Genomic DNA, 26,908 nt, shown 5'->3' with positions numbered 1-26,908 from the left:
TCTCACCTTCTAGATACAATATTTCCTATCAGATATATTTATAATTCAAATTAATGAAAATTAATCTAAAGAGATGGTGGCTTAGTTAACCAAATCACCTTCTTTTTCCTTAATTAAAAACTACCATGGAAATACTAACACACTTAATTTTGAAATGTGATCCCAGTACATTATGGAAAATACCACAGTCAAAAGCATTTCCAACGTGCCTGGCTGGGTCAGACAGTAGAGCATGAGACTCTCAATCTCAGGGTCATGAGTTCAAACCCCACAATGGACATAGAGCTTACTTAAAAATAAATAAAATTGTCTATTTATTAAAAAAATAGTTCTTGATAGAAAAAAAAAAGCACTGCCATTCTTTCCTTTCCCCTCAAAACAGGGATCAAATATCCTACATGCACACATGTACACACACACACAAATCAGTTTTGAGGTCAAGATTACGACAAAGTAAGTGAGTCATCTGAACCAGAAGGAAACTGCTTCAAGTTTTCCAAATACCTCTGACTTGGTCAATTCAATTAAAAGCAATAAAAAATCAGTCAAACCAATTTAATGACATCACCCACTAAAATAATTGTTTAAGCCTCTATATAGAGCATAGTTTTATACTGTCTACATATCATATCTCTCTGACATGATCAAGATGATACAATGATTTTATGCTCAAAAGCCAAAGAGCATTAATTCACTTGTATCCTATCATTCCATTCTTACCACAGCCCTGTGAGGGGGGGAGGGGGCGGGGAAAGGCACAGCATTTCATATAGATTAGAAAGATCTGAGTCGGAATCCTGAACACATTCACTGGGTCATGTGGTGTCACGTGGTGTTACATGGTCAACGCAAGTGTTGTGAGAAATGCAAAACCAGGCCTTCCTCCTCTCCTAAATAGTAGGCATAGAGCTCTCTGAAAAAGAAGCTGAGAAGTAGAGAAAAGCTTTATTTTACATATTTATCTCCTCTCTTTTAGAGAAAATCAGCCTTCACATTATACCTTCAAGGTCAATGTTTCTCAAATCTAAATGGAGTGTGTTAAACAATATGAATTTGTATTCTATTAGAAAACACATTCTATAATATTTCTTTTGTTTTTAACTGTCTATTGGCAAATGCAAAAGGGAAAGGAGCAACCATATAAATAATACTCAGCCTAAGCTGTGTGATGAACCTAGTCAATCTGACCTTGATCCGAAAGTTAAAATCACATGAAAGAAAATGTAAAATTACCCAAAGAAGAATACAGATCCAAGCTGATCTTAGTTGAAAAGATATTATCTATGGCAGAGTATCAATGAATTGGCACCTAAAAACAGCTTATATTTTTTAAAATGTGTAAAAAAATTTGCATGATTCTCCACAAATGGCACAGATAAAAGATACAAGAATCCAGGGGGTCATTTGTCTTGCACTATTTATGCTGATAAAGTGCTATAGGAGTGTTTCTACCTACAGTAAATACACAGGAGATCTATAACTATAAGCATACTGTAATAACATGATTATCACCCTTATCAATATAGTCTTAGGAAATCTCAGCATGCACATAGCAAGCACTAAAATATAGATTACATGAAAACTAAACTGATTCTTACAATGTGTCTATTTTCTTTATTTCACAATGCCTAGCAACATAACAATCCAATTACCCAGTGACAAGTACAATCTATACAAGCAGTTCTCACCCGGGGCAATGTTGCCCCCCACAGGAGACATCTCTCAATGTCTGGTGTCAATTTTGGTTGACACAGCTGGATAAGGAGTGATGTATGACTAGCATCTAATGGGTAGAGGCCAGTGATGCTGCTGAAGATTCTACACTGAACATCCTCCTGCCCCCATGCCCAGCAATGAATTACCTATCTGGCCAAAAACATCACATGTCAAGGATGAGAGACCTTGATCTATACTGATATTCACCAAAGCCAAAGTATAAAATTTGATTTGTTTTAAAACATTCTTTTATTTTAGAAAGAATAAGAGCAAGAATAGAGAATAAAAAGAGAATGAGTGGCACAAATAATAAAACAGGAGGCACAAATTACAAAAACAGTTATTATGGAAGGTCTTGGGAGAGATGTGGGAGATTCTGTCACCATGCTAAGCAGCTGCGGGACAGCCCAGAATGAGTCTACATTGTTGGCTGACAAAGGAGAAAACACAATGCATTTTCTAGTTATTCTATGATCTGAAATTCAGAGAACCTCCTTTGTACAAAAGTTCTAAATGAACTTGTGTGATGTTTTACCTTAAACATGGTTAAAAACAGCTAGTCTGAAGAATGAATCAAAATCCCCTGTTCCATCCTACCTTTTGGATATACTTTTGCGCTTCTCACTGGGGTCTGCTATACTATTATTGAACTTGCTTTTTGGTTGCTGGCCTTGGCATTGGTAAATATAATGTATCTCTGGTCAACAAAAGCATTTCTGTAACAGATGGATGCAACTTACCTAAACTTGGAGTAGAATCAGAGGGACTGTTAAACCAATTGTGCTCAGAGTCAAACACTTAGAGTGAGTGACGACCTCAGTCATACTTTCATCTTGTCCTTTGCAATATAGAAAACCTTGTAAAATGATCTAAGTAAAGGAATTATCTTTTCTATATAAGCACAATGCCATAGGAAAGGGGATTCTCCCTGACCCCCAAAATAATATTTTCATCTTAAATTAAGTATAAGAAGCCACTGGCCCATTCTCTAAATTCATTTTGTATGATACACAAATATGGCTGACACAGCTTGTTTAAAATAATACAAACCACTAAATATCTGATAAACAGGTTGACAGCAGGGAAGAAAAAAATGTTGTATGAGGCTTTACATGCTGTGGGTGTGACTAAGGCAAGTAATTAATACAATCCATGTAGTGATATTACGATCAGATGGGTAAATCAGATTTATACAAAAAAAGGTCTTAGCTAGAGTCCAATTTTACCAATAATTTCAAGAAACAAGCAATCACAAGGCTGTAGTATGAGGCCTAAAATTAAGGTCCAGTATTATGTGTACCCTGACATGTGAGAAAAGTCCAGAGGGTCTCAAATGGCCTAAATGCAAGTTCCCCCTATAGCTCTGCTCCCAGGGTTAAGGTCCCCCAGCCAAAAATCTCCCCTTATTTCAGGGATCAGGCACAGTTTCTGCTTATTCCTGACCATTTAGGTCATGAAGTATCTCCATTCCACACGTCAATGATCACCTAGCTTAGGAGTTATTTTCCAGGGAGTCATGTTCATAAATCCAGAGAAGCTAAGTGTGTCTACCATAAGCAGCCTAAAACAGGTTCATAACAGGAATGCTCAAAACATTCCATAGATAAGGACTTTCCTCCTAGAAAAGAATTATTTGGGAGTGGAGGGGGTGCAGTTATCAGTATCAGTTATCAGTATCAGTTATCAGTGCAAGTTACCTGCCTTCTCCCCTCGGATCATTCTCCCATTAACTGGAAGTGAAATGGAACAGAGAGCAGGTTCAATTCCTCCTTGTCCACCAAAACAAGCATGAAAGACTGAAAAGACTAATATACACTGTCTGGAGCATAAGAAAATATTACATATATATTCCAATGAGAATAAGAGTCTGAAAAAGTGTGATAATTTTTTCAAGTCTAGGTATGAAAAATCTGATACAGTCTAATAGAAATAAAGTTAGTAAATGTTTTAAAATGAGTGATTTTTAATTTTTAAGTGATTATCCAAATAATCTGCATTGCTGGAAGGTTTAAGTGAGCATACTAAATGATTATTTTATTATATTGTTACTTTTAATTCATGAGGGCGATAACTGCCATCTTAAAATATTTACTCTTTTCTCCGTAGCTAAGCTAATTTAAATAGGTGATAATTAAGACTAACAACTCAAGAATAAAAGCTAATAAAAGAATCTCTTAGTATATATTTGCAGTGTTTTAAATTTTACTTCTTTCCTCACATTAACTGGGGATTATAAGTGAAATGCAAAACTCTAATTTTGCCTGTCATATTCTTTGCAATCACCTAACATATATAAGGATTAACTTATATGTAAAAGGTAGTAAAAATATCTCAGGAGCTGAGGTTCCCTGAGGAAATGCACTGACTGAGGTTGATAAACTTTCTATACCAAAATGCAAGAAAGCTTGAATTGTGTCATTTGCAAGCTATCCTTAAATGAGTGTATTATCATGACCAGCCCTTTAAATTTTCCTGTTGGACATGTGGGCTGTACAATACGGTTGAGATACTTTTCTTGCTGAACACCTTCTTCTAGATGTTCTCATAGTGAGAACTGTGGGCCAGTTTTTTATAGTCACTAGAATCTACAAAATAATATTTTCTGTAGGCTATCACTGTGATTATAAAAAGTCCCTGTGGGTGGAGAAGAAAAGAATTAGCCAAAGGAGAGAGGTATTAAATGACAGAGAAGGAGCAATGCTTCAGATTGTTATGAAAGATTTCTAGGTCTGCAATTAACTCACTTATGCAAGTCACATCAGCTCTGCGGATTTTGGTTTTCTCATTAGTAAAATAAGGGATCAGGTTGGGAGGTCTCCTGGGAACTTTTTAAAGTTCTTGTAGAGTATGCACAGGACTCTTCATATTAATCAAAGTACCTTATTTGTAAACCATGCTGAAGCATGGTTATTTTTCATTATTTTATTCTAATTTTCAACCAGTTATGTGTATGCTTTGTTTTAAAATGTGCATTTTTTGGAAAATAATTTTATGAAAAGAATTCTAAACTAATATTTACAATAAAAAGATCTACCCTCTCTTATTCTAAAACAGAAGTATACTGTTACTCCTAATTCAAAACTGCAAACAGGTATGATTATATGTTATGTTCTATCAATAATTTTGATTTATTTTAAATCAACATTGTTGATTTTATATGTGAACTTATAAAATTCTTGATGGTAAATTAGATTTTTGTATTAAGCAATACAATGTAAATCTAACTTTAAATCAATGTCTAAGCAAGCATTTCTCCAAAATATGAACTGGCTGTCATTTGTGACTCTCTTGTATCTAAGGAGAAACTTACTTATATTTGCCATGTTATCTCACTGAATAGACTCCACAGTAACTACCTTCCAAGTAAAAGAAATCACACTGGAAAAAAATAATTAAATGCTGATAGCATGCATCTCCATAGACATGAAAAATGAGAATGTAATTCTTTGTTTTTCATACCATAAATTTCCTTTCAACGCAAATGTCACCCTCAAATGTCAATCCAGAAATGAGACTCACCAAGTATCTGACTTTTTACTGTATAAAATGACAATAACTTATTATCTTGTAATACCTACACTTTGAATTTACATTGCCAAGTAAGTCAAAACCGTAACACAAATGATTCAGTTTATTTTTCACCATCTCAAAAATATTTTTCACCTGCTACAATAATCTTCAGTTGCTGCATTATTATCAATATGAGCCACAATTAGATATATACAGATAATATTTCTATTACAAAGTATTCCAATTCAAGTTTGAAATACAAACTACTTTGCAAAGACTTGAAGAATATATGTTCTTGAAGCTAAGTTCCATTTCTCTTAATGGCAAGAACATTTCTGGTTATAACATACTAAATTTATTTTTTATCTACTTGCATACATAAGAACAGAGCATGTCCTTTATATATAACATACTACCCTGACAATTTTAATTATCTCTTTACTATGTGTAACTTGTACGGTATTTTCCATCTGATAAGTAATTTACATATTTATAATTCAAAAAGCAGCCTCATGAAATTGTGGTTTAAAATAATCTTAAATAGAAATAACATAAGGTGTTGAAACACTGAAATTGGAATAAGTAAAACTAAATTATTTGCTTTGCATGACTCTTTTGGAACATCTACTAATATAGTCAGTAAGGCAAGTCTTTCAACATTGTGTAGGCACCTACAGCACCATTCAATATGATGCAACAGAACCATACCCTGTTCAACTAATGAAAGAATCTATCCAGCATCAAAGAGTAATGAATTTCCACTGAGGGTAAGTTAGGCCTGCATCATTTACATCTTGGTATTTGTTCAGTTCAGCAAACATTACTTGTATATGGTCTGATAATTGACAGGATGCCAATAATGAATATGGTGACTGTGTCTGCCCTCTCCCCCGTATCTCACACTCTGCTGTATTTTGGAATACTTTGATACATATTTCATTGGAAATATTCACACAGTGTAATGAGAGTAAAAAAAAAAAAATGTGGTTCATTCTGGAAATTCAGAGAAGTCCTCTTGTTGAAAATTGCATCTCAACTGAATCCTGGAACATAAGAGACTTGAGGAGGTGAAGAATGGAGTGGACACCATGGTTGGAGAGGATATGCTGGACAAAAGCATGTTCAAGAAGCACAGCATGTACTGGGAAATAGAAATAGTTTGTACTGATGAAGTGATAAAGAAGATGTGGTAGATATGTACAATGGAATATTACTCAGCCATCAAAAAGAATGAAATCTTGCCATTTGGAATGACGTGAGTGGAACTAGAGTGTATTATGCTAAGCAAAAGAAGTCAGAGAAAGACAAATACCATATGATTTCACCCATATGTGGAATTTAAGAAACAAAACAGATGAACATAGGGAAAAGGAAGGAAAAATAAAATAAGATAAAAACTGAGGGGGAGACAAACCATTAGAGACTCGTTACAACAGAGAACAAACTGAGGGTTGCTGGAGGGAGGTGTGTGAGGGGATGGGGGTAACTTGGTGATGGGCATTAAGGAGGGCAGTTAATGTTATGAGCAGTGGGTGTTATGTGCAACTGATGAACCACTAAATTCTAAACCCCTGAAACTAATACTACACTATGTGTTAACTAACTACAATTTAAATGAAATCTTGAAAGAAAAAAAAGATTAGGTCATACTGGATTAGGGTAGATCTTAAATCCAATGAGTGGTGTCTTTATAAGAGGGCCATGTGAAGATACAAACACAAACACATGAGGTAAGAAGGCCGCGTGAGGACGCAGACCCCGACACACACAGAGGGAAGAAGGCTGTGTAAAAGAGGAGGCAGACACTAGAATGATGCACAAACAGGTCAAAGAGCATGAAGGATTGCCAGCAACCACCAGAACTCTGGGAGACACATGAAACAGTTTCTCCCTCTGAGCCTGTAGAAGGAATCAACTCTGCTGACACCTTGATTTCAGACTCCTGCCCTCCAGAACTACAACAGAACAAATCCTGTTGTCTTACACCACACAGTTTGTAGTACTTCACTACTACAGCCCTAGAAAACAAACAAATACATCAAGACAGCACCTCTTGCCTAGCAGCATGGGAGTAGTGAGCATCAGTTTGTGGTCCCTGTAGGACAATCTCATTTGCACAGCATGAAAAGGACAAAACACTGTCCTTTTGTTTGTATTTGGTTTCTCTTGATACTTTTTCTTGCCCTAGTCTGGCACTTACTCTCCACTACGATTTGCATTGGGCTATATATCCAGGCTTTATTAATTATTCATCCAAATTGAAGACATATACAAAAATTAGTTTAGTTGTGTGTATCTTGGTTTCCCAAGGCACTGGCCTTACGCTTAAGGAGACTCTGGTTAAAAGCTAATACAGTATTTGTCATCAAAAAATGCTCATTTCAATCAGGACACTGTGCTGGGCTTGTGTAAAATGAATGTTTGAGTACTGCAGCCATAAATGATTTTTTAGAAATTATTACACTGAGACTTCTCCCTTCTGCTTCATGTAGTCCCTCTGGTACAGAGTTAGAAGATTAGCATCGGTGTTTTGGGAGGTTTACTGAGTCAGAAGATGTGGGGGCTATCACTAAGTTTTAAAAATAACAGCATGCACTTGTTTCAACTACAGGGAAAACCAAATGTAGAGGGAACAGAATAATTTAAAATGAGTTTCGATTCATTGAAATTAGAACTCATATTATCCCCAAGACAAGTCAGGAAACACAAACAGGAGAAGCCCTAAAGGCTTCAAAGTAGTGGCCTGGAACTAACCTTCTCTACCTGGAATAGAGTGAACTTTCTATTTGCAATCTTGAGAAGTACCAAACTTCTCTGATGACAAAGAGATCACGGAAGAACTGCACAAGGAAAAACGACAAACACAAGGGAAATTACAGTAGCACACACTCCAACAGAAGTAGTGCTCATACTGAGATTTCTCCCTCTCTAGTTCTTCTGGCAAACTTAGAAATAAAAGAAGCACAACCCCATTCCCTAACCTGGAACTTTAAGATAGACCTCAGATAAATCCTCTAAGGGGTTTCTAGAAAGATGAGAGAATTCATTTCTCTCTCCCATAGGAGTGATCGAAGCCTAGTTTCTCCTTGCTGGGACCCTAGCATACACAGTACTGCTAACTCTTATTAAGGCAAAATAAAAGGGTGTATCTGACTTTTCCCCCTCAAAGATTCATGATTCTTTTTCTCATTGAAAAATCAAAGTCTCTGACACAATAGTTCACTAAATGAAAAAAAAAAAAAGAAAATAGAAGGCCATCTTCTAAGGGCCCACTCTAGCCTGAATTACAGGACAGGTAAATTTAAACCACAGTACCTTTAAGAAAGTTGTCCATCACAAATATGTTTAACACATATTTTTCTTGTTATAAATGTGTATTTTTCTTGGAAAAGGCAAATACAATTTATATTCTTCAAAAATAGATAAATACAAATAATCTGATTTGGACATTAGTTAGGAAAATGGCCCAGTTAGGGATCTGGTCAAAGAAGTGACTAGTCATCAACTCTTTGACAATAAAGACTGTGTCCAGGATGATTAAATCGTTGTTCTCCAAACTAAGGGGAAAAAAATCAGAGAACACCATTTAAAAAATAAATGTTGTAGGTTCTTTAAACTATAAAAGAACATGGAAGAAAAATAATAAGCAGATGTTTTGGTTCTTCTAATCTACACCAACCAATCTGGTCGCCAGCAGTCACACTATTTAAATTCAAATTCAAGTGAATAAGAATTAAATATAATTTAAAACCTAGTTCCTCAGTTGTCTCAGCTACATTGCAAGTGCTCAACAGCCAAATGTAACTAGGGGACTACAGCAGGTCAAGGACATTTACATCTTTGTTTAAAGTTCTACTGAAGAACACTGCTCTAGAGCTGTTTTTGTATCTCTTTTCCCCCTAAAATGATACTGATACTTGTATACTTTCCAGGCCCTGCTATACACATTACCCCGAACTTGGCGGCTTAACACAACAGCTCTGGGCGCCTGGGTGGCTCGGTTGGTTAAGCGACTGCCTTCGGCTCAGGTCATGATCCTGGAGTCCCGGGATCGAGTCCCGCATCGGGCTCCCAGCTCAGAGGGGAGCCTGCTTCTCCCTCTGACCTTCTCCCCTCTCGTGCTGTTTCTCTCTCTCTCTCTCTCAAATAAATAAGTAAAATCTTTAAAAACAACAACAACAACAACAACAGCTCTATTCTCTCACAGTTTTGGAGGCCAGAAGTCCCAAATCAGTTTCATTAGGTTCAAATCAATGTGTCAGCAGGACCTCAATTCCTCCAGAGGCTCCAGGGAGAATCTACTCCTCTCCTCTTCCAGCTTTTGGTGGCTGCTGACATTCCTTGACTTATAAACATATCACCTGATCTCTGCTCCATGGTCACAGTGCCTCCATTTTCCTGTCTGTGAATTCTCCCTCTGCCCACCTCTCACAAGGATAGAACTCACTGTACTTAGTTAGAAGCCCCCTGGATAATGCAGGATAATCTACCCATGTCATGATCATTAACTTAATCAAACACTCTGCCTTATTAAGTAAAATTTACAGTTCCAGGGATCAGTACCTGATATCTCCAGAGGCCATTATCCAATTTACTACAACCTACTACAATGGTATTTTTCAACTTATATTTTACATTTTATTTTATGTTGCCAATTCATCATTTACTCGTACACTGGCACATACTGGTATAATATTAATAAGTTTCTTAAAGCGTACGATTTTTCCTCCCAGAGAGGCTTATACACTTGAAAGACCTAGCTTCCTACTTAGCTTCCGGTATTTTTTTCCTTCCCATCTTGTGACTGCCAAAGCCCAGGCTAGATGGAGAAGGCCATGATAGCACGAGCTCAAAACTTTACAGATCCACTTGCAACAACTGTAGAACAACTGTAAGCCACACCTGAGTCACCCCACACTATTTGCCTTTGGGCAAGCTGCATTTGCCCTTACTGTGAATTCTAAAGTAACCCCATTGACAGTGTTGGTTTTAAAATGATTATTTTTGAAGAAAGCCATCTCAAAAATAAGATAACACATCTGGATATTATAACAAGAATAAAATAAAAGAGAGTTGGCTATAAAAACTACTCAAAACAATTACAAAATAGATAAATAAAAGACAACACAATAGAAAAATGTGCAAGATTCTTCAACAAACACTTCAAAGAAAGGGTATACAAATGAATGACAAGCATAACCTCTTTAAAAATCAGGAAAGTGTTCACTAAAACTAAAATGAGATATAATGAACACCCACCACAATGGCTAAAACTTTCAAATCAATACTAAGTGCCCCACTTTGTGAAGCAATAGGAACTCTAGTACATTGGTTGTGGGAGTCTAAATTGATACAACCACTTCAGAAAAAATTTTGTTATTATTGATAAAAATTAAACATTCATATATCCTAACTTAGTATTACCCTTTCCTAAGCTGACACCCACGAGGAATATTCATAGCAATTCTATTAAAATAGCCAAAAATAGAAACAATTCAAATGTTCATTAACATGAAATGAATTGATGATTGTAGAATATTCATACAATAGAGTAACAGTGCCAATGAAAATAATCAAATACCTTAAATAACAGTGTGGATAATTCTTACAATTATTATTTTGAAGAAAAGAAGTCAAATGGGAAATAATATATATTTTAGGATTCCCTTTTTAATAAAAATTAAAAAAAGTAAAATTAATCTATGAGGATAAAAATCAGGTTAATTTTTACCTTTAAAAAGCAGTAGTAACTGGGGGAGGGCCTGATGGGTGTTTCGGGGGTGTCAATATGATTCTTTTATTGACTTGATGATGGTCACATCATTGTTCATTTTGTTGGAGTAAAGGAGTAGAAAAATAGAAGAGTGGTAGTGAGCTCTAGCATTGTACCAGACTCAGCGGCTTTCCTTTCAGCTCTATCACTCAGGCGATGTGCCTCTGTGTGAGTTTTAACTTTCACTATTTTTATCCTAATAAATACTACTGTATTAATTGTCCCACCTTGTCTCTAATAGAATGTTTTCCTTATTCACTGTGGTATTACTATCATTCAGCGTATTTCATGACACATAAAAAATGCTCAATAAGTAATTATTAATAAATTACACACATCATGGTTTCCATGAAGAGTATTACACATTTTTCATTTACTGAAAGCTGAACATGCTCCCTAGAAAATCCATCATGCCGAGAAAAATATCACATTTTGTCTTGGCCTTCCCAATGTGCTGACAGTCGGAATATGTGTGAACACAGAGTTCTGTATCCAGCATACCCAGACCACATAGAGAGAACCCAAATTTATGTTAGGTCTCATTTTAGGCTTCTCCTAACAAGTTAAATCTTCCTCCTGAAGATCTACATTCTGCGGAAGAACTAAATTTCTATGCCTCTCTAATCATTATATTTCCTATAATAAAGTGATGACCAAATAAAATAAACACATATAGAATTTTTAAATGATCTCCATGGCCACTTTGTAGTAACCAGTTCAGTTTGCACATAATGTTGTCCATGAATAAATAAATATGATTAGGTCATCATGACAGCTAATATTTTCACCAATCTCTGTACCTGATTCATACAGAGGTGAAAACTTTATATATATTTTTATTATAAACTACCAAATGTTTGGTTAATTTTAAAAAGCTTGCCAATAGGGAGCCTGGGTGGCTCAGTTGTTTAAGTGACTGCCTTCGGCTCAGGTCATGGTCCTGGAGTCCCAGGATCGAGTCCCGCGTCGGGCTCCCTGCTCAGCAGGGAGTCTGCTTCTTGCTCTGACTCTCTCCCTCTCATGCTACCACTCTCTCTCTCTCAATAAATAAATAAATATCTTTAAAAAATAAATAAAAAGCTTGCTAATAGGTCATTTGCCATCTTCTGGTTATAGTAAACTTTTATTTTTCTGTATCTATAGGAAGGGTAGGGGAGAGTCTAATAGTAGACTTCTAGGAGGAGGGAACTATTTTACCAGAGAATTCATATTCTAAAGCCAGTATCTGCAAATCATGTATTTGCAGACTGAATCTCTACTACCTAGTGGCCTCAAAATAGCTCAACAATCTTTAAAGTAATTCTGTGTTGGCACTGCCTACTTGGAAGCAAATAAGCAAAGACAAATCTTCAGTAGATGAATCCATCATCAACTTTGGCCTGAAAGAAAGTCCACAGATGAGGTTTTAAAGAAACTAAGGTCACAGTCAAGAAGACGGAGAAGGGAAGGACAGGTAGCTAAGAAGGCTGTAAAGAAGAGGAGGAGGAGCAAAGAAGCACGTCCTGGTAAAAGTGAGCAGATGCAAGACTGTGGAGGGGCAACCCCCAAAATCCATATATTAGAATCACTAGACATATATATACAATGCATTTAAGAAATAAAAAAAAAGAGTTTAAAACATGATTAAAAGAAAAGAATCATTTTAGGTGACCAAGTCAATTTTTTAAAGGAGCAAATAAAACTTACAGACATATAAAATATCACTGACATTAAAACTTAGTGCTTAGCTTTAAAACAGTAAAAAGTGAAACTGACGAGAATTGGCAGGAAGTTCTCCAGAATCTGTCACAAAGAGTCAAAATGATGGATAATACTGTAAGTTTCTAGTTTTTAAATATTGCATAAGACTTCAAGCAACTTAATTAATAAGCTTTGTCGTTTTAGTCTACTGAACAACAATCACTTTCCAAATCCTTCGCTTAAGGTATTTTTATATATGTTTTTGTGTAAAGATGTAAAATATATTTATAACATACAAATAAACTAACATGTTATTTATATATAAAAACAAGTTTATTGTCAGAGAAACCAACTAATGTTAAATAATCAAAAATAAACAACTCACTAATTACATGAAGATGACAAAATCCACCACAAATTTCAGCAGATACTCACAGTAAGAACAGCCATAGACTTCAATTCTGAGCCCAATGCGGCCTTCTCCGTTCCAGTCCAGAGGCACTATGCGCACATAGCGGGCAATAACTGGATGCTGCAAATCATGCCGAACCACACTATCAGAGTTGATATTTCCAGGAAATGCCTGGGAAAAAAGAACAGGGATTAAAAAATTAAAGAAAAATGTACTTTGGAAACAACCATGTTCCCTGTGTGTTAAGATAAATTTATATTTTCTTATCCAATGGCAGGATTTTATATTTTCTAGTATAAACAATTTGAACAAAGCTACTATACTTCCTTTATTTGAAAACAAGTTTTAAATGGAAACAGGCCAAAATTTCTATGGGTCCTTTCAAAAGTGAAAATACACATATATTAGAATGAAACACTATATTGTACCCACTGTAGTATCCAGACAATATTTAATATGAGTTCTAATATTTTGCATTTAAAGTACAGCTTTTCAGCCTCCAAGCATATCTCTTGCTTTTATTTTTTTTATTATGTTGTTAATCACCATACATCTTTAGTTTTTGATGTAGCGTTCCACGATTCATTGTTTGCATATAACACCCAGTGCTCTATGCAGTATGTGCCCTCTTTAATACCCATCACCAGGCTAACCCATCTCCCCACCCCACCCCCCTCTAGAACCCTCAGTTTGTTTCTTAGAGTCCATAGTCTCTCATGGTTCGTCTCCCCCTCCGATTTCCCCCCCTTCATTTTTCCCTTCCTGCTATCTTTTTTTTTTTTTTTAACATATAATGTATTATTTGTTTCAGAGGTAGAATTCACAGCACTCACCATAGCACATACCCTCCCCAATGTCTATCACCCAGCCACACCATCCCTTCCACCCCCCACCACTCCAGCAACCCTCAGTTTGTTTCCTGAGATTAAGAATTCCTCATATCAGTGAGGTCATATGATACATGTCTTTCTCTGATTGACTTATTTTGCTCAGCATAACACCCTCCAGTTCCACCCATGTCATTGCAAATGGCAAGATTTCATTCCTTTTGATGGCTGCATAATATTCCAATATATATATATATATATATATATATATATATATATATATATATATATACCACAACTTCTTTATCCATTCATCTGTTGATGGACATCTTGGCTCTTTCCACAGTTTGGCTATTGTGGACATTGCTGCTATAAACATTGGGGTGCACGTACCCCTTTGGGTCCCTACATTTGTATCTTTGGGGTAAATACCCAGTAGTGCACTTGCTGGATCGGATGGTAGCTCTATTTTCAACTGTTTGAGGAACCTCCATACTGTTTTCCAGAGTGGCTGCACCAGCTTGCATTCCCACCAACAGTGTAGGAGGGTTCCACTTTCTCCACATCCCCGCCAACATCTGTCGTTTCCTGACTTGTTAATTTTAGCCATTCTGACTGGTGTGAGGTGGTATCTCACTGAGGTTTTGATTTGGATTTCTCTGATGCTGAGCAATGTTGTATCTCTTGCTTTTTAAAATTCTCCTCTACATTACCTACCCATGCCACCATTAGAAATCCGAACTTTTTCTCAACATCAGTTAGATAAAAAGAACAACTGGATACATTGTGAAAGTAGTCTTTCTAGCTTTTATTGGCATGAACACATTTACAGAATTTACGAGTTGATCAGAAATGTGTCCATTCCATATTTCTCCTTTACAGAGGATTCTGTCAAATCAAAAGAGTGATTTCCCATGAGCCTTATTTACATTGAGAAGTTCACGTTGTCAATGTTTTTTCAGCAGAGAACAAATGGATTTTCTTCAGGCATGGCTATCATTCATTCAGGAAACATTTGTAAAACATCTATACCATAATAAGTATAGAACACGATAATATGGGGGACATAAGATGTCTAAAGCCACAGACACTACACTCAAAACGATCACAATCTAATAACAGGGAAAATGTCGGTATAAAATTCTAATTCAAGGAAGATTTAAAGCAACAGACCATCATAATTTAGAAGATATAAGTCAAATAAATGAGAAATATGTTTGTTACATTTTAAACATCAGCTGTTTTAATTTCATACATACATTCTAGCTCTTTCTATATTAGATAACTTGAGTTTTTGTAATGTTGTATTCCATGTGACATCCTTTTTTATATGTTTATATGATCTCTTAAACACTGAAATAAAAATTTTAAGAAAACTGCCCTTCTTTAATCACAAAAAAAACACAACATAAGCACCATATTACATGGCTAATTTATTGTCTTCTTGATCTGAGGCTTTGGATTTGCTTCTATATAAAAATAGAAGTTCTACCTTTAAAAAAATTATTTTGTAAACACATAAAATTGATAAGAAGCAAACAAAGACATGCTTTTGATAAAAAGTACATAGCAGCTTTGAAGCAGGAGGCTCTGGTTTACTCTCACACACACGGCACAACGCTGAATTTGTGGTTGCAAGGTTTGTTACCTGATGGGCACTCTTCGGTCACACTCCAGCCTCCAAAACACAAAATGTGCAATGTAAGACCTAATAATACAGGGCTCAGACTGAAATATTTCCTCAGGATTAAAACTATTTTGTATAACATTTAGATGTCCCAACAATCTACATGAGGGTAAAACTTAAATCTATAACATGAACAATTTTGTGTTTGAAAACTGGGATGGTCTTCAGAGGCTATTCCAGTTGCGCCCTCTGGGATTTTCCTCATCCTAGCTGCATCTACATTTTCAGAATGGGCCACTCCTTCAAGCCTTCACTGAATGTTAGGTCATGAATGTTAACACTGAGAGCATCTTCTGTGTATCTTATTGACAAAATTTGATCAAGAAAAACAGCAAAAGATTTCTTTTTAGGTATTTTTCTAGACAGGCTGTAGCTTTACAAACATGCCACAAATCTAATTTATTAAACTGCGGCTGCATTTTAATACCACTGGTGGTTGTTCTGGCTCCAAAAGTAATATGGGTGAGCATCCCTGACCAAAATCACTGGAATTAAATCCTTATAGCATTTAAATTAATCTAAAATTTATCTTAAATATTACTCAATAAAAGCCACCAAACAATTTTAACTTGAGGATATGCTTGCTGTAGTGCTTGGTGACATATATAAATATTAACAACAACAATACCAAGTAACTCTTTGGGAACTCTATCTCTGAGACATTTGTAGTCTTTTGAGGCCTGAAAGAAAACAAAACAAAACACTCTTCTGTGTTTCTCCTCTACTTCAAAACTTCACTCTGACACCAGATACGTGAGTTTTCCCACACATCAAGAAACTCTCTGATTCTCCGTGGACACTAGCTGGAGGTCCCATAATTTAACTCAACTCTGACACAATCTACATGGAGAGAGAGTCAGATCCCACAGGTCAGAGGAGGGGTCGCACAAGACCACCCCACTTCAGATGCTGATCTCAAGTCTAATTTGTCCCTTCTGCTTCTGGCAGACCAGCTAAAAGTAGGTTCCCATGACCCCATTCTCAAGTCTGATCATTTGCTAGAATGGTTCACAGAAATCAGAAAACCAGTTTACTTACTAGATTACTGGTTTAACATAAAAGGATACAACTCAGCAAAGAGATGCACAGAGCAAGGTATGCGGGAAGGGTTTCCACACCTTCTCCGGGGGTGCCACCTTCCCCAGGTCCTCTACATATTCACCAGCCCAAAATACCTCCCAACCTCAACTTCAGATATTTTTATGGAGGTCTCATTATGCAAGCGAAATCATTAAATCATTGGCCATTGATGATTAAACTCTCCAGAGATCAGGATGGTTCCACTGCTAACCAGCCCCCCTCTTTTTGCAATTATCTAGGAGCTTTCCAAAAATCACCTCAAGCATAAATTCTGGTGTGGTTCAAAGGAGCTTATTATGAATAACAAAAAAAAAAAAACCCATTTCACTTTTATTGCACTTATCACTTAGGAAACTGCAAGGATTTGAAGAGCTGTGTGCCAGGAATGATGGACAAAGACAAAAAAAATGTATTTCTTGTAAGTCACATTAGCACAGGCCTAAAATAATATTAAAAATGCAAAATGCAATATTAAAAGAAACTACAAAAGTGCATGATACAGGTAATAATTTCAGTAATATTTGGAGCTCTAGGAAAACTATGCAATCAGAAAAAAGAGACAGACTTCAGCTGGACAGGAGGGCATAACGGTGTCTGGGAGATGGAGACAGAGATGATGGAGGAGGACACAGCAGAGAACAGGTTATTCCTGGCACAGAGAAGGAACTCAGGTCTAGGGCTTAAGACACCCAGGGCCTAGACGTAGTTATGCTGAAATTTCATTCTGAAGAGGTACTTCTCTAGGTCTCATTTTTTTTTCATTCTTTCTCCCCATGTCTTTCTCCAAAAAAAGGCTTGGCTAACTTACTTGCACAATCCATTTTAGATCTAATATTGTGGACTCTCCAAAAACATGAACATTTTTTACATTCAAAATTAGGTATTAGAAGATATAAGTCTGACTGGAAGGAAGCGTGCATATTGGAAAATCATGGTTGTTTTAGCAAGGTCTGTCTAATTATGGACAAAAGAATCTAGCATGCATTTTCTAAAAGAAATGACAGAATTAGAGCCACATTCAGGAGATCGTGGGTGGTGGAAGATTGTATTGGGGGCAAAAAGACTAGCAACAAGGAATTAAGGGTCAATGCCAATGTGGTAGTAAGGGGAAATAAGAAAAAAGAAAGATGGATATGATATTTCAAAAGAAAAATTAGTAACATTTTGAAAGAAGGGGACAGGAGAAAAGATATAAACTAACCCATCCCAAGGTATTAACATCTAGGCATTAATGACAGAAAAAAGGGGGATAAAATGGTATGTATCTATTCTTCCCCTCCTAAGCAACCTCTTCTTTTCCTCTAACAGCATCTACATTTTCTTTAAAATGTTACCCACTGCCCACTCTTAACCCACCAGAATCAAGACAGGAAAATCCCACACTATAGCCCCAGGGGTAGGCACCTAACGTAATGAGACTTAACTTTAGTACTTGTACTGGAATGATTAATTCATACATTCATTCACTGGGGAAATAGCTAAGAGCCTCTATGCACAATATATTCAAATCACTGGGGTTACAGGAGTAAACAATACAGAGTTTCAGTTTTCATGGCATTTATGTATTAAAGTACATAGTGGGGCAGCTAATAAATAATAAATATTTAATGAATATGTGTGTGTACATATATTACTGACACCATGTTACATAATATATATATGTTCTTCCATATTAAATTACATATATAGTATACACATACTGAGCATACTTTGCATGTTTGGGGATAGTAAGGAAGCCAGTGGTTTTGGAACATAGTGAAGAAAGGAAGAACAGGGTAGAAGATGTTGGAGAGATGGAGGCCAGAGGGCCTGTAAACCATGACCATGTTGTAGATTTCATTTTAAGTGTACCAGAAGAAAATCCATTGGAGAGTTTTAAGCAAAAAAATTACACATCTTACCATTGTTAAGACCAGGGCCACTAACACCCCCTCCCTGTATACAGTGAAGTTCCTAGGAAAACAGAAGACAACAGCATAATATAAATTACAGAATCGTATTGGGTAGAAGGATCTGGTGACCAGTGTTCCCGAGGGGTGGGGTGCTGCAGGGAGAAGTGAAGAAGAGTGGTGCAGAGGTGAGTCAGGAAGAGAAGAGACAGGAAATTTACTACAACCTGGATCCCAAATGCACCACATGTGAGGACAGAAAACAAAACAGAACCCAGAACTACCAGGAATGAGGCTCTCCTTCCACTAAGCTCCTGCTAGTCATTCTGCTATTATAAAGGGATGGATGTCAGAAAAAGACAAAGTAGGCACATCTGCAGAAACATGATTCCAGCATCTAAATGCAGAAGATGCTGAAGAAAACCTCTGGGCTTTTTGATTATTTGCCTTGTTTCCTCATTTTTTTATTTTTTTAAGCAACTGAATAAATACATACAAACACAAAGATATCTGAATGGAAAGATAATTAGTGAAGATTTAGATACATTGCATTTGAGATTTCACCATCACACTGAAAGGTCACATCGAGATTTTGAGATGTTTAAAGTAGTTGTGTTTTATTGAAGTTGAGCTTCACAGAGAGGGCACATGTATTATTTATGAACAAATGCATGTCATATGGTATTTTCCTCAGTGTTCACAGCATCAATAAATTGTGTGTTTTGTACTTTTCATTTCCAAGCATACAGAGATTTTTATTTTAATTGAAGTTTATTTTATTTTAATTGAAGTTTAAAACATTTCAAAAGAAGAGTGTAGGTGTTACCAATCACTGCCTTGAATATAAAGGCATAAATATACATGAAATGTCTTCCTTTATACAGCAGTATTTGGAAAGCTTAAATACAGAAAGAGGTGCAACCACTGATTTAATAAAAACAACATCTAATATTTATATATAATTTTATTATTTAAAGAGTCCTAGTACATGCTGTATTGTTTGTGCCTCATAAAAACTCTCAAGTTTGGTAGGGATGCACTTTTTTCAAATCCGGAAACTCAGTCTCAGAGAACTTACTGGATGTCAAATAGCTTAGTAAGGGCAAGCTGGGCAAAGTAACAAGCTTGGCAGGCATCCCCACACTGACTTTTGTTTGAGAATAAAATTTTCAGTTGGGAATAAAGGTTCTTCTTTTTAGGCACAATACATTTTATTTTTGATATTTGATACTGCATATTTGAATATCAAATTTAAAGTTTGATAATTTTTATCATACCACATTCTGGATGTACATTTGATTTCTGGCTCACTTATTATACAGTATATTTGCCTGCACACTCTTATTTCTCTCTTCAATTTTATTTCCACAAACTGACAAAATTAGTATTTTCTTTTCTTACACATTTTCCCCAAAACATGCTCCCATTTTGGTCATTAGCAAAAGCTCCTCTGCAGTTTTTAACAGAAATAATTAAAAAGTTTGAATGACATTGTTTACTAAAAGGAAAGGAAGTCTGGTCCACTCCAGTGCATATCTTACATTAGTAGCAATGAGTACACTGCTATAGGTCTTGAAAAGAAGCTTTTCTTTTCACATAATTTGACTCATTCACGTCCAATTGTGGTTTTTCAGATAGATGTGAAAAGAAAGAATAAACGGTAAAACATTCAGCTGATATTTACAAAATCTTTAAGAACTGGAAATCTGCATGAAAAATTGAAAAATTAAAATGAATTTAAATCTTTCTTGAAACAACAGGCTTTTAAATTCAACCTTCATTTCGGAAAACGTCACACAATAATACGTTTTGTGGATACATGAAAACAACCGACAAATTCATCATGGTTAAGACTGAAAAATCAATCATAGAAGCTTGTGAATTATATGTCATTGCTATTAAATCTCCTCTACTGGCTGTGACTTGTATATATGCTTAGAAGGATAGGGTTTTGGGGTTTTTGTTTGTTTTTATTTGTTTATTTGTAACTAACATATAGTATTTATGTAACTCAGAAGGCTTTAAGTTTAGTAAAGCTAAGGGCAATATAACTTGAAACCTGTGCTGCTACTTGAGAGTAAATTACCTATAAATTACTAAACTTTATAGCAGAGGTGGTGGGGGCAGGGGTGAAACAGGTGATAGGGATTAAGGAGGGCAATGGTCATGATGAGCACCCTGAGGCCTACAGAATTACTGAATCACTATATTGTACAACACCTTAAACTAATATAACACTGTGTTAACTGGAATTAAAAGAAAAACTTTAAAATAAAATAAAATAAACTACAGCAAAGAGAATTTTTTTATGATTTATTTATTTGTCAGAGAGAGAGTGAGACAGAGAGCACAAGCAGGGGAGCGGCAGCCAGAGGGAGAAGCTGGCTCCCCACTGAGCAAGGAGCCCAACGCAAGGACTCGATCCCAGGACCCTGGGATCATGACCTGAGCAGAAGGCAGATGCTTAACCAACTAAGCCACCAGGTGTCCCAAGAGTTAGAATTTTTAAAAAACAAATTGTGAATTACTCAGAATGCCAATTTTATAATCTAAATATCGCTAAAGTTTTAATAACTAAAAATTTCCCACCATGTGGCGCTAAACATTTATTCTAGCTGAAACAAGAGTTCAGATGTCCTAACACAGGAAAGGCACATCTTTTCTGTAAAATACCAGTTACTATATTACGCTTAGCAGGCCGCATACCTCTCAGTCCCATATCCTTTTTATTTTAACAACACTTGAAAAATGTAAAAACCATCATAGCTCACAGACTTTAAAAGAACAGAGACCAAAGTTAGCCCACAGGCTATAGCTTGCCAACCCTAGGTCTAAAAGAATCTTTCAAATTGATAAATCCTCCCCTCAACTCCAAAAGGATGCAAAAGTCTAAAATCACTGAAAAACTTTTCAGCCACTTAGCATTTAAAAACCAACAAACTTTGGGAAAGCATTCTGTCATCCCTTGAAGCACAGAATTTATCAGACAGGAGGAAAATATATAGGGATTTAGAAGTATGCTGTGGGTGAGGAATGAACTAACATTTCCCTCAAATTCACTATTACGGGGTCTGAAGTGTAACTTATAAAGTATTTTATGAAGAAAATAAATATATTTGGTCCTCACTAAAACCTCACCTTTCAAGAAACCTAAAATAAGGGATCACGAGCTTCTATAGCAAATGAGTGAGAATGTACATCTTAGGGCAAAGGTTTTGCTTAAGACTGAAAAAAATGTGTGTCTGAAACACACAGCTATTGTGTAAGTGAGCCTAGGAGGATTTCTTAGTGCTACTGACAAGTCTCCTAGGTGGGAAATTATGTGAGAAAAAAAACAACACATGAATATTTCCTAATGTGAGAGATCTTAATTTCCTGGGTGGCTCAGTTGGTTAAGCGACTGCCCTCGGCTCAGGTCATGATCCTGGAGTCCCGGGATCAAGTCCCACACTGGGCTCCCTGCTCGGCGGGGGGTCTGCTTCTCCCTCTGACCCTCTTCCCTCTCGCGCTCTCTCTCAAATAAATAAATAAAATCTTTAAAATATATATATATAATATCTCTGCTGCAACAGAAACACATATTGATTTTTTTCCTTAAGTTGATGTCATAAACCTGTGATCACTATAGTCACTTTTCTTTAAGTAGAATTTTATTTCTTGCTGGATTTTAAATTTTATATTCCCCATGCTAACAATTTATATCAAAATATAGATATAGATCTTCCACATCAAATAGCCTTGATGTGAGTCTCCAGGCCTGTTACACTGCCATGCTGAGGTAGGAAGAAAAAAACTACTTTCATAAAATACTGCATCTGCTACACTCCAGATCTGGCTTTGTCACCTGAACTTTCTTGTTATCATTTTTATCTAGCTGTACAAAACATGTCTGGCAAGACTCAGCTCAGATAGCACTTCCTGAAGTTAAGGATAGTCCTTGACCGTCACTCTTCAATCCCCCAGTATTCTGCAGGGGTCCTCATAACATCCTGTACTTATTCTCTTCACTCAACTGAAATTACTTCATTGTGTATTTAATCATCCACCTAATGACTATTTCAGAAATATTTAAGCCAGCTTTGAAGTCTCTGGTCCACCACTATATCTGATGCCCCTACACAATGGTTGGTGTTCAATGAGTTATCCATTTACTGCCTGATTAAATGAATGAATAAAAATGAGCATTCCCTAATTCCCACCTGTTTACATTTCATAGCTGTTGTTATTTCTGGATGTACCAAAGCCTGTTCAGTAACTATTCATAGTAAATAAACCACATTTGAGAATATCCTACAGAAGAAAAAGAAAAAGCATGCTAGTCTGATTCAAGACCCTAGGCAAATCAATAGAGTTTTCCCAGAGGTACGGGGATATCATTATAAGTATGTAAAGTGTCCAGGAGTCACAGAGTTCATGCAGAAAAAAAGGAAATGATCATGCACAAATCCTGTCAAAATCAGGGGATGCTAGGAGAAATATGAAAATTAACACATACCCGCCCACATCAAATCTCAGATGTTCACACAAGTAATTCACTTGAACTCTGCTAAAAACATACTCTTTTTGGATTATAAAACCACTGCAACATGTTGTGCGGCAAATGCCAAAACATTCTCTTTATATGTGAGCAGTAATATTTTCTCCGGGCATTTCCGCTCTTGACTCAATTAGAGAGGTCTTACCTTTTTCATTTTGCCAAAGTTAAAACAAAGTGTAGAAGTACTTTACTAGAAGAACCATTAATTAATTAAGAATCATGGTGTAAAAACAATAATATAACTTAGAAAAACAAAGGTAACATAAGGTAAAATATTTTAAAATCTAGTTCTTTAATTTCTATTTCTTATGGAGATCACAGAATGATGGTATTCTATACCATCCTTTGTGCTAAACTGCTTTCAGCCTACCCAAATGACTGTCCTTTTTGATGGCTTAATTGTCTCCCATAGTTTATTCCTGAGATACTGGCTCCCTCTCTCCCTCTTGTCTTATCTTTCCTTTCTTCCTTCTTCCTTTCCTTCTCCACTCCTTCTCTCCTTCCCTCCAGTGGTTTAATGTAACACATAATTCTTTCTTGCTTACACTGCAATTCAGTATGAATGGATGGGAGCAGAGGGCTTGGCTCCACCTCGTCATTCAGAGACCCATCATCAACATCTGGTTGTCAAGGCCACCACAGAAACAAAAGAGAAAGCATGGAGGAATATACAGGTGGGGTTAGGACCAGATTTAGAAGCAGAGGATATCACTTCTGCACACATTCCACTGGTCATGTTTCCTACTGGCCTTACTAAACCTTTGTGTGGAAGAGACTAGAAAATATAACACACACACACACACACACACACACACACACACACACAAAGAAAATATAACACAAAAGCAGGACAGCTTTGATAAATGCATAACAATGTCACCACCACATAGGTGTTACATGATGTTCATGCATTTCTGAAATTTTATGTTTACCTATATCATAGCACTTATTACACTGAATAGTAAAATTGTATATGATCATTTGTTGGTCTCCCGATAAACTACAAACTATGTAGGCACTGATAAGGCTTTTTTTTTAAATTGAGGTATAATTTACAAAGGTAAATTGCAAAGATCTAAGTAAAGACTTTGATCAGTTTTGAGAAATGCATTCACCCAGGCAATCCCCTCCCCATCAAAATATAAAACATTTCTATTAACCCAGAATCCTCTCTGTTGGTGTCCACAGTGAACACCCACCTTAGTTAACAGCACTCCCAACCCTAATGGAAACACTTTTCCAATTTCCATCACCAGAGGTTAATTTTGCCTTTTCTTGAACTTCTTATTAAGGTGATCAAACTCACTTTCACTCAGAATAACATTAAGATTCTACCATGCTTTTGTATGTTATCCATGTTTTATTTCTTTTTATTGCTGAGTAGTATTTTATTGTATAAATATACCAGTTTATTTAGCCAGGTTTCTGTTAAGAGACTCCAGGGCAGTTCCCAGTTTTTTACTCTTATGAATCAAACTGCTGTGAGCATCTGTATAAAATGCATAAGGGGAGAATTTCTGACTCACAAAGTAGATACATGCTTAGATTTTTAAGAAATTACCAAACTTTTTCTTCGCGTTTATAACATCAGACATGTAGTTTAAATTCCATCAGAGAAATCTCTTCTGTATATTCCTTTTTCTCCTCTCTACTGTATATTCCGTATAACTTAAATTCATTATTTTATGCATCTATATTAATTTTTCTCTCCAAACTTCCCCTAAATTTTGTCTTCATCCTACATGTCAAGCCATAAAGGAGGATGAAAATAGATAAATGCTACCGGTTGTCTTTTTTGTTTTTTTTTTGTCAATATTTGGAATAAATACACGAAATAAGAAAAACAAACCAATGTTATCAAGCTTAACAATGTTCAAATAGAGCATAACTGACAGAAGTCTGGAGACAGAAATGTCTGAAAGAATGCAGAAGAAAGATACAATGGATAAAATCCATGTCCTTCATGTAATGAGTCAGGAGACATTTCCAAAGCTCCTTCGAACCGCAAACCCACTTACTAGTATTAGAACCAACAAAATTAACAAAGAGATAATTTAAAATATTTGACATTATTTCTAAAAGCAGGCCAGATATCAGGAAAAGTTAGCTAACTACAAATTGATCTATCAAGAAGTCAGTAGTCAATAGGTAATTTCTAAGTAGAGAAGTGAACAAAATGCTATGTGAGTATACAGGGAGAACAGAACCAGAGAAGATACTGGGATGGAAACTTTTGCTATTTAAATGAAATTCCTTTTGTAATATTTGATTTAAAATATTTATCCATATACTACTACTTTGACAAAGACAAACCACAGTATGTTTCTGGGTTGTATCTAAAACTTTGGCTTTAAGATTCCTGGCATACTATACAGATGGAGACACAATCAGGTGTGAGGTTCATCTTGTCTGTAAAAATAAAATCTAACTAGATGCTTAAAGAAGCATTAAGATTCCTGGTACTGAGCCCAGAAAGAAATTTCTCAAATGAGTCCTCTTGTAAAAGGAATCATCCTATACAATAAACAAAGTGTTCAGTGACATCTGTATAAGAAGATAACAACAAATCTCATAGGAGGTTTCTTACAGTTTCCTTCAATGTAGCCCCATGGAAAAATGCCAAAACACAATTCAGTAAACAAAATTTTACAATGGTTATCAAGACTTTCAATGCAGGTATTCAGCTCTCTGCTGACTGGCTTAACCTAGAAATAGTTCAGAGTATCTAGAGGAATGAATGGATGGCTTTGCCTTCAGGTTATCCTCTGTAAATACTGCTTTTCTCAGGTATTTGATGTTAAAATGGCAATGAATTTGAAAATATACTTGGAAGTACCCAGAGTATCTCTCTTTCTAAATGTGGAACCAAATGTTTTCATAAACATGAGATCAAGTATTATTCAGGGTGAAGACCAGTATTAGCAAAGTAAATTACAATGTAGGAAACAAAGGCAAAAGAAAAAAATTAAATTTCCTTACTTCTACAGCCTCTTGACCAAGTCCCTGAAACTATTATTCCGCCCCCCCAGGATCCTGTGTCTTTTTTTTTTTTTTAAAGAGTTTACTTATCTATTTGACAGAGAGAGAGAGAACAAGTAGGCAGAGAGGCAGGCAGAGGGAGAGGGAGAAGCAGGCTCCCTGCTCAGCAGGGAGCCCGATGCGGGACTTGATCCCAGGACCCTGGGATCATGACCTGAGCCGAAGGCAGCCGCTTAACCGGCTGAGCCACCCAGGTGCCCCTGTGTCTTCAACATATAAAAATTCTTTTGTAAACTACCTTTAACTCTACACCCCCCCCAACATACATGCTAGGAATCATCCTCCAAGCATATGGCCCACTGATACACATCAGAAGGGTCTCATGCCTAGTATTTTTTTTTTTTTATGCCTAGTATTTTATTAGACTGTAATAAATGACCTTTTCCCAACAATAGCTAGCCCCCTCAAGGTCCTGGAAACCTTGCTTCCAAAATTCCTTAGAGACTTAGGCTATCTCCCTAACCCCCTCCCAACCTGAAAGTATATAATCAGTCACCTGTCACAACCCCAGTGCAGCTCCTTCTGCCCACAGACCCTGTTCCTGTGCTTTAAATAAAAACACCTTTTTGCACTGAAGATGTCTCAAGAATTCTTCCTTGGCCGTTAGCTGTGAACCCCAACATTTCCTACATCATAAGAACATTTGCCATCTTAACATTTGTTGCTTGTTAGTGCTAGAAAGTCCCATTCCAGTATCACCTGCCCAGTGTCACGGATTATCACCTCCTGGTAACTGGAGACATCTCATAATTTTGTGG

The 26,908-nt window shown here is 36.2% G+C and overlaps 1 protein-coding gene across 1 annotated transcript in view; it reads right to left on the bottom strand.

Moving 5' to 3' along the window:
- The window catches only part of CNTNAP2 (contactin associated protein 2), a 1,403,550-nt gene that overhangs the window by 1,118,811 nt on the left and 257,831 nt on the right, over positions 1 to 26,908 (bottom strand). The window contains exon 4 of the mRNA XM_088018399.1: positions 13,115 to 13,262. Within this exon, the coding sequence (XP_087874525.1) occupies positions 13,115 to 13,262 (148 nt within the window). The remainder of the gene's footprint in view (positions 1 to 13,114; positions 13,263 to 26,908) is intronic.

Source organism: Eumetopias jubatus, unplaced genomic scaffold, assembly GCF_037043125.1.
Source record: "Eumetopias jubatus isolate StellerSeaLion01/CBP00866 unplaced genomic scaffold, mEumJub1_p1.0 scaffold_14, whole genome shotgun sequence".
NCBI lineage: Eukaryota > Metazoa > Chordata > Mammalia > Carnivora > Otariidae > Eumetopias > Eumetopias jubatus.
The sequence above is the reverse complement of the archived record's forward strand: the minus strand, read 5'-3'. Positions and strand labels throughout refer to the sequence as shown.